We start from the raw sequence: 12,720 nt of genomic DNA, 5'->3' as shown, positions 1-12,720 counted from the left end.
CTCCATTTCTACAAACCATCTGGTTCCTCTCGAGGTTTCTTCCTCATATCATCTCAAGGAGATTTTCCTTGCCACCAGCTTGCTCATTAGGGAAAATTAGAGATATATAGTAACTTAAACTTAACTTTACAATTTTTATTCTGTTCCTATCCTTATGTAAAGCTGCTTTGGCGCAGTGTGAAGTGTTAAAAGCCACATACAAATAAATTGAACCGAACTGAATTGAGTTCAATTTTAAAGGACGGCATGAAGAAACCACCGCTCAGTCAAAACCCAAATGAGGAGCACACTCTATAATTCTGTGATTTGTTATGATTCATTTAGTGCTGCATGATTGCCTTTCTTTCTGTAAGCATTCTGCAAGAGAATACTACTTGTGATAATGAATTCTTAGAGGAGGCCAGGGAGGCTTGGCATGGAGAGAGTCTTGGCTCTTTGCCCAGATGATTTGTGTATCATATGGAGCGTGAATACAAATAAACTCATAGTGACTGATATTAGAAGAGTTCTCATGACTTACATTACTGGCTGGAAACATCAGGCACTTTTTACAGCACGGATGTCGATATTTCAGTGTTTAACTGTGAAACGATAAACTGATGTATGATTTGTGGATTTAGTGTTGAGTCATTTCTTAATTGAAAAAACCAATAGAATCAAATAAAAAAATTAATAAATAAACTCAATAAAAATCTGTTAGAAATGACTATTAATTAATTATTGGTATATTTTCCAATTCCCATATTTTTCCCATTAAACATTCTATAGCTGTGTCAATATATAAAAGTGATTCAATAGTGATTAAATATAACATTTAAACGACTTTATAAATTTTAATCAGCCAAGTTCATTTAGGTTTTAGGTGCTTTCTGAAACACAGTAATGGATACTTTATTATTAACAGATTTATTGTCAATTTGAGCCATTCAGAAGACATAATTCTATAGAAAGAATATTTCAATAAACTCGATTTGAACATGAAGAAATAAAAAAAAAGACGCACACAGGAGTTTTGATTTAGCTGAGTGTTGAAGATCCAGCAGGATTATGCTGAGGGGACGGCATAGTGACTGTGTGCATCATGTGATTGCAGAGTTCACAGCAACAGCATTGAAAGAAGAAAAAAGGGGGAGTAGAGAATGTGTTAGAGAAGAGTAAGAGTGAGTTAGTTAGAGTGAAAGAGGGAGAGAGAGAGAGAGAGAGAGAGAGAGAGAGAAAGAGAGAGGGAGAGATTTTTGAGGTGCATCACATGTGTAAAATAGCTTTACACAGAATAGCACAGGTAAGAAATCCTTTTGTTGTATTTGTAAAGTTAATGATTGTTGCTTTTTTTAATATACTTTACCCCTTTTATATAGATACTTATATATATATATATATATAAATGATCTAATATATCTAATATTATCTCAATTGAAATGACTACTGATCTTTCACTCTCATGAATCCTTTCTATCCTGATTTGATTTTTTTTGATCAACTTTTAACACTTTAACTTGTTTACTTCAGAATATTTATTTATTTATTTATTTTTTTTATACTGAGGCTGTGCTGTTTCACACAGAGGGATCCAGACTGCACTCTTTAGCCCCGAAATCTTTACTGCTTCACTAACATTTTTGAAACTGAAACTAAAAATAACCTGCAAAATGTGTAGCAGAGTTATTGTTGTTATCTCTCCTTACCAGTGGGATGATTGTGTTTTGGCTTACATTCCTGTCAGCTTGGCTACTAGAGAGTGCTTTAACCTCCTTTTTAGTTTCTTTGTACTACTGTTTTCTCAGAAACGCTCGGCCAGTGAGCCTTCAGCTGGGTAACAAAACTATAAAGAATAAAGTGCCCACAAACAAATAAATGCCTTTTTTATGTAATTCCTGGCCAAGGACACAGTAGACAGAAATAAAACATGTACCAAAACACTGCTCTTATAAACACTAATATCTAATAATGCAATTAATTGATTATTAATTATAATAAAAAGATTGATATCATTTAGTTTATTCCTTTAAATGAGGCCCAGGGGCTATTTTCTCCTGAAATACTTAAACTAGCACTCAAAAAAATGTGTCTGTGTTCTTTTCTTGCTATATTTCCTCCCAACAGAGTTTCAGACTGATATTCTGGTATTTTCAGTCTGTGATTTAGTGAACCAGTATCGCTGTAGTCAGGGATACTTAAGACTTCCGTAAGTCGAACTAGATAAGGGCCAAATTCTGTAAATGTGAATGTGAGATACCATGGAAGGAAGCTCTGAATAATTGCAGGGCTCTCAAGTTTTGAAGACAGGCAAGAGTGACATCTCCATCACCACCCAAAAAAAATGGGGGTGTTGTGTTTGCTAAGGATCACTGAACACAATTTAACGAAATACAAAGTATTTATTCAATTTCCATTTATTGATTTGTTTGTGAGTGTGTGTGTGTGTGTGAGAGAGAGAGAGAGAGAGAGAGAGATTATGGTGTTGTTTATTGTAAGTGTTTGTTGCCTTTTTGGACTCCTTTATCATTTGTAATGTTGCTCCCATTTAAAACAGTTCGGCCCAAGCCCAGCCATTTTTAGGGTCATGATTGAGGACAATGTCCCGTCCAGAGACAAGCTGTTTCGTGTTGAGCTTTAGAATGTGGAAACACTAAAACCAAGGCTGCTTGTTCTAAACAGGTGTTGTCAGTGAACCGGGGCCCCCGGGCACCATCTCAGGGCCCCCAGCTTGAGAACTACTGGCCTAGATTACTTGTTCTGAGCAGGTGTTGTCAGTGAACAGGCTGTAAAACTGTTTGCTAAGTTACAGACACTCATGAAAATCTGATGTTGATTATCTGGGAAACATCTCTAACAGCAGTCAAACTGTCATTTCCTAATCCTGTCCAATCTTGTCACTGTCATTGTGTCAGACAAGTTGCAACATTAAAACAGGAGATCATGACTTACTCTGTGCTCAAAGTGATGCTCGCAGCTCCAGTGGTTTTCTCTGTGGGTGAGCGAGGATGATGCTGAACAATTCCAGGATCTGCTTTTTTTTCATTGGTTGTTGCGTTAAATCTTACCCAGATACAATAGTGCTATTTTCTGATCGGCTGATAAGTGTCAGGCTCGACTAAGAACTCCAGGGGAGACGCACTTTATTCCTGCTCGGTTCCGTAGAGACAGCGGTGCGGACTGATACATTTTGGGTGCTGCGGCATAATTATATATATGATAAATAGTAAGTTTTTCTGCGTGACAAAAGACCCAAATGAGTGACTCTCTCAATACGTTATACTCGTTATACTTGTAATTGTGAGGATAAGAATGTAAATTGCATGTAAATTGTAAATTTTCATGCTGGGTGAATTGGTGGACGTGGTAGCTGTGTAGTATAAAATGAGATTAAATGCAAGTTGCTCTAGATAATGGTGTCAGTCAAATGCTGTAAATGAATAAATTCTGTACAAACATAGTCCACTATTCCATTTCTTGGCACTGAGGGCAATCAGGCACCTTTGTTTGGGGATTTAATTACTGCTGTACCTGTGTTTGGAGTTTGCATGTTTTCTAGGTGCTTTGGGAGTTTCCTCTGTGAACTCAAATTTCCTCCCTACTCCAAAAACATGTGTTGTGTTGATTGGCATTTCTAAACTGTTCTGAGAGTGTGTGTGTGTGTGTGTGTGTGTGTGTGCCCTGTGATGGATTTGCATCACATCCAGTGTGTCCCCTTCCTTGTCCCCTGAGTCCCCTAGGATCGACTATGGACTACTGCATCCTCTTTTAGCATAAGTACAGAAAACAGATCAATGGATAAAACAACTGACTTTTACCTAGTAATCACTATGTAATGCAAAATGTATTTAAACAATGGCATTAATTCTTCTGGTCTGCACTGTGACCTGTGTACTGTATATTTGAGAGATCAAATGTATTTATTTATTTATTTATTTATTTATTTATTTATTTATTTATTTATTTTAGAAAGATTTTGCATTTGATTTTCATTTATTTAATCTATATTTTAGATTGTGCTGTATGGTTGCATTTCCTATTCTAAGATCTGACATTGTCTCTGCTAGAGATCAGGCAAGGTAACAGGGCCATCAGTATGCAAATCAGAATCAGAACTATTATTGCCAACATTATTATATATGTCTAGATTGATATCAATATATCTAGAGTGATTAACAGAAGCCATAAAATTGAACCATCAATTCTCATGTTATCAAAAAAAAAACAGAAACAAAAAAACGTTCAGATAAATATTTACTATACAAACTGGCATCTACATCATGTACAAAGTGTCTTCCTATCGAAAGCTAAGAGAATCCTTCAACATTTAAATCACTTTAGTCCAACATTTTTTTTCTTTCTTAACCTTTTTCATGCTTTCGTTATCTTATTATAATCGGATTATAATGGAGCTACAGCTATTTCCATGACCGATGATTTTTCTTTTTTTTTTTTTAAATATATTTGTCTATTATAATTGAATAGATTTTTTTTACCAATTCAAAAACTATTGGAAGGAAAATTAAAGCAATATTTTTACACTCCTGGGAATATTCTAATGCAGCGATGAACACGACGGAAGAATACCAAAGACATGCCAGCTACAGCTTTAACTACAGCCATGACAATGACACATCAGGAAATGGCACTGTTGGAGGTTTCCAGTCTCCCTTCTCTCCAGTCATGGACAAAGCCATGAACGGCATCACAATAATCATCCTCTTTATCACTATGATTTCTCTGGGCTGCACCATGGAAATAGATAAGATCAAGCAGCACATTGTCAGGCCGAGTGGAGTGGGCATTGCGGTGTTGGCTCAGTTTGGAATAATGCCTCTCACAGCCTTCTGTCTGGCAAAGCTCTTCCAGCTGGGGCCCATTGAGGCCATCACCGTACTCATCTGTGGATGTTGTCCTGGAGGAAATCTCTCTAACATTTTTGCTTTAGCGCTCCGAGGCGACATGAACTTAAGGTAATTTACTCTGGTCTACATTTGGGGTTTCAGTGGTGATTATCACATGTCCTTTGCACACAGAACTGCATTTATTGAGATTTAAATAGTAACAAATGGCTGATTCCATGATTTTGGAGTTAATTATTTCCCAATGAAATCCCAATGAAATTACAAATACAAATATTTAAAGTAAAGAGAAATAATTCAAATCTAATGCTGCACAAAAACTAACAATGCATAAAAGCCAATGTTATTAGTAATCTTTGACATTTCCATGACTGTAATAAGAAATCCAGTTCACTTATTTTTAAAAGTTAAAAATGTCATTTTGTGTAATGTTATGCAAATGTAAACATTTATACATTTATTTATTAACATTTATTATAACTTTTTTTTGCAAATCACTAATTAATTTTTTTTGAATAGTGTGAAAAGTGACACAGAAACTCTCTTCTAGTATTGTGATGACCACATGCTCTACAGTTTTGGCACTGGGTGCAATGCCCCTTCTCCTGTATCTGTACTGCCAGGGGTTCTCTGGTCTGGAGAAGGCAGTTCCCTTCACTGGGATAATCATTGCGCTCCTCATGACCCTAGTGCCCTGCGCTGTAGGAATCGCCATCAACCACTGGGCACCACGATACTCTCAAATCGTGATTAAGGTATACTGCAACTCAGGGGCACATTTTTGTACATGTAGCTCTAAAAAAAAATTGAATCTATACAATCTTATACAGCTACAGTCTGACCTGCTCCTAATCTTTTCCATTACTTGATTCATGTTTGCAATCTTTTGCATTTTATTGTCCTTCATGTTTGCAATCTTTTGCATTTTATTGTACAGTCGTATGCAAAAGTTTAGGAACCCCTGACAATTACCAGGATTTGGATCAGCAATTTCATTTTGATCTACCAAAGAACTGAAGGACACAGTAATATTTCAGTAGAGAAATAAGGTTTATTGGATTAACAGAAAATGTGCAATATGCATCAAAATGAAATTAGACAGGTGCATAAATTTGGGCACCCCAACAGAAAAATCACATCAATATTTAGTAGAGCCTCCTTTAGCAGAAATAACAGCCTCTAGACGCTTCCTATAGCCTGTAATGAGTGTCTGGATTCTGGAAGAATGTATTTTGGACCATTCCTCCTTACAAAACATCTCCAGTACAGTTAGGTTTGATGGTTGCCGAGCACGAACAGCCCGCTTCAGATCACCCCACAGATGTTCAGTGATGTTCAGGTTGGCCAGGTTGGACTGGGATGGCCATTCCAGAACATTGTACTTGTTCCTCTGCATAAATGCCTGAGTAGATTTTGAGCAGTGTTTTAGGTCGTTGTCTTTTTGAAATATCCAGGTATTCAAATCAACTTAATGGCAAGGGTGCCCAAATTTATGCACTGTCTAATTTCATTTTGATGCATATTGCACATTTTCTGTTAATCCAATAAACCTCATTTCACTACTCACTGCATACAACTGTATATTAGACCTTTAGTGTAATTTTCAAAAACAATGTCCTACAATGAACTAATAACAAATCTGGGAGTATATTGTCTATAAAATCAAGGATTCAAAACTAAACGCAGCGTCAGTGAAAGATCATTCAAAAGCTGCTGCTAGTATTAATGACCATCCTGGAAGTGGCTTTGTATTCAGTGTTACCTGCATCTGTTATTATAATACTGAGAGATGCTTCTTCTACTAATCACAACACTGCATTTAATTCACTACGACTGCGTCATAATTCTGACGCTCATCGTTTCAACAGGCTGGTCTTAGCATCTTGCTAATAGCCACTGTGGCGATTGGTGTGATGTGCAGCATCGCCTTAGGAGCAACAGTATGGATTGTGCTCTCTCCTCAAATACTGGCTGTGGCTTTTCTCATGCCTTTCATAGGCTACCTGTTAGGCTACACCATGTCCATCATCTTCAAGCAGAATGGCCCGTAAGTAAGCTTCGTTATTGTTATTTTTCTCTCAGATGCTTAATGATTTTTTTTGTGAATTTTACACATTGACACATTTCTATAAGAACTCATTATAAGGAAACAGACCGATGTGTTAAAATTCTTCTTCTTCTTTTTCCTCTTTTGGCTTTTCCCGTCAGGGGTCACCACAGCGAATCATCTCTCTCCACCTATCCCTATCTTCTGCATCCTCAACACTTGCACCCACTAGCTTCATATCCTCATTAATTACATCCATATACCTCCTCTTTGGCCTTCCTCTTTGGCTCCTGCCTGGCAGCTCCATGTCCAACATTCTCCTACCAATATACTCACTCTCCCTCCTCTGAACCAAACCATCTTAATCTGGCCTCCCTAACTTTGTCCCCCAAACGTCACACATGAGCTGTCCCTCTGATGTACTTTTTCCTAATCCTGTCCAATCTTGTCACTCCCAAAGAGAACCTCAACATCTTCAGCTCGGCTACCTCTAGCTCAGACTCCTGTCTCTTAGCGATGTGTTAAAATGGAAACCTAAAATTAACCACTCATTAGACAAAGAGACCACATCAGGTTTTATGTCTGTCAGCCAGGAGTTGACCTGAGGTTACAGTGAGCACTGAAACAACAAACACCAAATTTCACCCACACTTCATCCCAACTTCGTCTTCTGTCCAAAAAATGATGCCACAAATGAAATCTAAATATAAAGAACTGTTGTTGTATAATAATAATTGTTGTCATGTCCCAACATGTCCTCCCCTTGTGATTTAAACATGGGGGATGGAGAGTGTTGAAGATGGTCCAGCTGTAATTACAACATTGTTCATCCAGATCAATCAATCAATCAATCAATCAACTTTTATTTATAGAGCACCTTACAACAGCCAAAAGGAGCACAAGGTGCTTTCCAGAGAAACAACAATAAAAACAATAAAAATCAATAAGAACACAAAGAACATAAAATAGCAGTTGAAACAGGGTCTACATGTTAAAAGCTTGTTTGAATAAATGAGTTTTCAACTGCGATTTAAAAACACTCAGTACAGTGATGGATCGTAAGTGTGCTGGAAGTGCATTCCACAGCTTTGGACCCATGATGGCAAATGACCAGCCTCCAAACTTCTCATATTTGTATTTGGGAGTGAACAGAGAGGTATGTCCAGAGGAGCGGAGAGTTCTGGCTGGTTTGTAGACTTTTATTAATTCGGCGAGGTAGGCTGGGGCCAGACCATTGAAGGCCTTAAACACAAAAAGAAGGATCTTATACTCCACCCTAAACCGCACCGGAAGCCAGTGAAGCAAGTGGAGGACAGGGGTGATGTGTGAGCGTATGGAGGTGTTGGAGAGAAGACGTGCTGCCGCGTTTTGTACCATTTGAAGCCGATTGAGAAGTGATTGGTTAAGTCCAGTGTAGAGAGCATTACAGTAGTCAATCCTTGAACTGATGAAGGCATGTATAGCTTTTTCAATGTCCGTTTGAGACAAAAATGATTTTACTTTGCTGAGTAGTCTTAGCTGGTAAAAGCTAGATGAGGATGAGGATGAGGATGAGTTGAGGATGAGTTCTAATTTGAGTCTGGTTCTAGCATAGCACGTGCACTTTGTTGGAGTTTTTCAATAGTAGGCTATCATCACCATATATACAGTTTTCTGTGGAACTACAGACAGCACAATCACAACGTCTTTGTAAAAATTAAGTGATATAAAGTGCTATTATGGATTTGAATAGCTCTATGGAGTTCACACATAAAGAATGAAGTGCGTCTAAAATAACCTTCATGTCTTCGGTCTTGCTAAGTTTGGATGACTATAAAAAACACCCACAGTTCAATTCCATTTTTCCTCTGTCTTTTCAGGTGCAGGAGGACGATCGCTATGGAGACCGGCTGTCAAAACATCCAGCTGTGCTCAACGATTTTAAAAGTGGCTTTCCCTCCAGAGGTTATTGGACCCCTGTTTCTCTTCCCACTGATTTATATCGTATTTCAGGGTGCTGAAGCTCTATTCCTCATCTTCCTCTTCAGAATGTACCATAGGTTTAACCCCTCATCTGAAAGTGAGACATCTGGCCAGTTGGTTAAAGGTAAATTGAACAGAGGTCACAAATATTGCTGCTGAACTGAAATTGTTTGTAGTACGTCTTGTATCAGGAGTTCTCAAAATTTCCACTGACTCTTAATAAACCTCATTTATTTCATCAACATAATCCAACTTTTCGAATATACGTACATATACTGTATATACGGCTTAGATTGACTTTTTTTCCCCCTTAAATGGATTTGCGTCTGTTTTGTGAGTCCATATTCAGCATTGAATTTCTTTGTCATGTCACACTTCATGTTGGCGTTTAAATTTTCATAGCGTTATAATCAACCACTGAAAGTTTGTATAAGGTTATCTGAACAGAGTTCTCACACTGAAAGCCAACAGAGTCCTGACTCATTTTCTAAAAGAACTGTGGCGATAAAGTAATTCATTTGTTTACACTAATTGAAAATGTCCCATAAGTCAGTTTCCATTCCGCCAGCAGCATGGAACACAAGTTTACTGGTAAAAAGTGAGTAAGCTACATTATTCTTATTTTTCGGTGAGATGCTTAATGTTACAGTATTAAAATAAAAGTAATTAGCAAGTATTTAGCAAGACTACAAACATGATCTACTGGATGAAATGGTAATTGAAAAACAAAACTATTATTTGTTTACATTAAGCACTGACACACTTCTATAGGAACTCTTTATAAGGAAACGGATCGATGTGTTAAAATGGAACGCCAGATCAAGTTTAAGTGTCCAGTTAAACTGGCTAATATCTATAAGATAACTTTCACTGGTCCAAATCCATCAAATAAATTGAGCTGATACAATTCTATTTTCAAATTGAACTAAAAAAATGTGCGACGCTTCAGGTACTTATAATATGTATACACACCACATTGCAATACCTCATCAAACTGCTGCTATTACATAAGTGTAGATATGTTTACGTTTTGTTTTACCTCTTCGTGCAAAAAATATAGGATTCTAACAATGTACTATATTATATACAATATGCACACTGGTCAGTGCTATTTTGAATTTTGTGGATTTGTCCTGTAGTGTTTTGTATCGTCTGTTTGCACAAAGTTGCACAGATTTTACAGTATGTGGCTAAGACAACTTACTTTAAGTCCTTAACTCTGTGTTGTTTTATGTAGCACCACGGTCTCGGAGAAACGCTGTTTCATGTATAGCTGAAATGACAATAAAATCTTCTTGACTTGACTTAATGTATCTTTCATCCATGTTAAATTCATATTGTGGTGTTTTTGTTTTTTTTGTGGCAGATCCCATAAAGAAAGCTGAATATGTGACAGTGGACAACACAGTGGAGGTGGTGAAAGTTTCTTCATCTGGAATGCATGAATGAACTGGACAAAAATCAAGCACCAAGATGATCGACAGGATGAAGGGCAAATGTGTGAACTACTGGTTACCTTCAAGAGCAGAATGACCCGATTAGACATTGGAAGGAATTGTATAATTTAAAAAATTATAATAATAATAATAATAACTGCCCAGTTCTGGAACAAGATTCTTTAGACAGATGAAATCAAGATTAACATGTGAGCTGAATGATAAGAAGAGAAAAGTATGGTGAAGGAAAGGAAGGGCTCATGATCCAAAGCATACCACATCATCTGCCAAACATGGTGGAGGCAGTGCTATGGGAATATTTAGCTGCCAGTATGATTGGCTCGCTGGTGTTTTATTGATGATGTGACTGCTGATGTGTGTGAAGTGTCTAGAGCTGCTATACCTACTGCTCGGATTCAGTCAAACAAAAAAATCTTACCGCACTTCACAGTACAGATGGATAATAACCCAAAACATACCACAAAAGTAATCCAATAGCTTCTTAAAGCAAATAAATGGACTTCAGACCTGAAACGTCACCTGACCCGAGCACGCTGATAACTGAAGACTAAACCACAGGCTCAAAGACTCACAAACAAGCAGCAACTGAAGACGGCTGCATTAAAGGTACAGCAAAGGGAGAAAACTCAACATTTAGTGAAATCGATGGGTTCCCTGACTTCTGAGAATCCATGACTACAGAGGATTTGCATCCAAGTATTAAAAATAATCCTTATATTTATAACCAAGTTAGTTTGTCCATTTACATTTGAAACTGTGAAAATAGAGGAACTATGTAAAAAAAAAAAAAAATGGCTGTAATGCCTAAACATTTCGTGTGAAATGTTTGGTGACCCTTTGAATTAAAGCTGAAAGGCTACACTACACTACACTTCAACCACATACTGATTGCTTTATTTCAAATACAGAAATTTATAGAAATACTAATCAATTTTTTGAAAATTACATCACTGTAGAAATTCATGTATATACAGTATTGTTCAAAATAATAGCAGTACAATGTGACTATCCAGAATAATCCAGGTTTTTAGTATATTTTTTATTGCTACGTGGCAAACAAGTTACCAGTAGGTGCAGTAGATTCTCAGAAAACAAACAAGACCCAGCATTCATGATATGCACGCTCTTAAGGCTGTGCAATTGGGCAATTAGTTGAAAGGGGTGTGCAATACTGTACACTCTGTACACTACAATACTGTACACTCGCTGTCTTCTTTGTTGTTTTTGCCAGATGGGCTTTTCAAAAATTCAGATAGGCACACATTACAACTATGGTGAGCAGAAAAGCACCAAAAACACAAGATTTTCCCAAAATTGCCTTTTTTCTGTGTGCTAATATTCATCTGTGTAGTTTGGGTGAACCTGTGCCTATAATTACCTTAGTGTCTTATTCATGGCTGACAGGAGTGGGATCTGATGTGGTTTCTCCTCCGCATCGGATGATTTAATGTTTTGAGCATGCCAAGATGTTTTTCTGTTCATCACAGCTGTCCAGAATGATGTGTGTTACTGTATGGTTCCTGGAAGATCAAACCAATCTAGCCATTTTCTTCTGACCTCTCTTATCAACAAGGCCTTTCCATCCACAGAACACTGTGACTCATGTGTAAACTCGTGGGGATGTGGTAACTTCGTGGTTAAAGCACTGGATTACCAATCAGAAGGTTATAAGTTCAAATCCCAGGTCCACCAAGCTGCCATTTCTGGGCCCCTGAGCAAAGCCCCTAAGCCTTAATTACTCAGTTGTATAAAATGAGATAAAAGTGTAAGTCGCGCTGGATAAGTGCGTCTGCTAAATGCCACAAATGTACAAGACCATTGTTTGTGAAATTTCCAGGAGATCATTAGTTTCAACAAAAATGCCATGGTTACAGAAACACTAACTCCCTATTGTTTGATGTGAACTCAAGCTCTTGACTTCGACCTACGTGATTGTTATACATCGTGCTGCTGCTACATGATTGGCTGATTGTATAACGCCATTTTTAACAGCACAATTTAGAGTGGGTGGCATATAAAGTTGCAAATCTGTAAGAAAATAAAAATAACAAACAGAACACATTCTAGGTGAAACAATATTTAATCAGAAACAATTATTTACAATACAGAGATAAATTAAATTACTTTCTTTATTTATTTTTTTAATCCTATGCCTGGCAAGGAACTTAATTCTGTTCCAAAAATGAAAAACATATGTTTATACAGTACAGGACTTCACTTGTTTGGTATTAAATAAATCAATTTACATTAAATTATCCAAAGATTGCTCCTGCATTGATATCAAGATTAGATTAATTAAAGCAAGGAGAGTTAGGATCATATAATTCAAATGATTTTACAATGCTACTCAATAGCACGTCATGTTCAAAGTCATTTAAAAACAAATTTACTAATGCAAATCAATGCACGTTATAAA

General features: G+C 37.1%; 1 protein-coding gene across 1 annotated transcript; it reads left to right on the top strand.

The window, feature by feature from the left end:
* The first annotated feature begins 1,116 nt into the window (after positions 1-1,116).
* On the top strand, positions 1,117-11,181 carry LOC132852778 (hepatic sodium/bile acid cotransporter-like). Its single transcript, XM_060880196.1, has 6 exons — positions 1,117-1,282; positions 4,541-4,949; positions 5,389-5,593; positions 6,707-6,885; positions 8,745-8,971; positions 10,214-11,181. The coding sequence occupies exons 2-6, from the start codon at positions 4,543-4,545 to the stop codon at positions 10,294-10,296; spliced, it is 1,101 nt and encodes a 366-aa protein (XP_060736179.1). The 5' UTR covers positions 1,117-1,282; positions 4,541-4,542; the 3' UTR covers positions 10,297-11,181.
* The last annotated feature ends 1,539 nt before the right edge of the window (positions 11,182-12,720 follow it).

The sequence above is a fragment of the Tachysurus vachellii genome, chromosome 10, assembly GCF_030014155.1.
Source record: "Tachysurus vachellii isolate PV-2020 chromosome 10, HZAU_Pvac_v1, whole genome shotgun sequence".
NCBI lineage: Eukaryota > Metazoa > Chordata > Actinopteri > Siluriformes > Bagridae > Tachysurus > Tachysurus vachellii.
Note: the sequence above shows the minus strand (reverse complement) of the source record. Positions and strands in the feature narration are given on the sequence as shown.

What these genes read in the sequence shown, in the direction of transcription:
- LOC132852778 (XM_060880196.1), top strand. Translation starts at nt 4,543, where the DNA reads ATGAACACGACGGAAGAATACCAAAGACATGCCAGCTACAGCTTTAAC. An exon ending in CGAGGCGACATGAACTTAAG is followed by an intron (nt 4,950 to 5,388) that starts GTAATTTACTCT and finishes ACTCTCTTCTAG; the next exon opens with TATTGTGATGACCACATGCT. An exon ending in ACTCTCAAATCGTGATTAAG is followed by an intron (nt 5,594 to 6,706) that starts GTATACTGCAAC and finishes TCGTTTCAACAG; the next exon opens with GCTGGTCTTAGCATCTTGCT.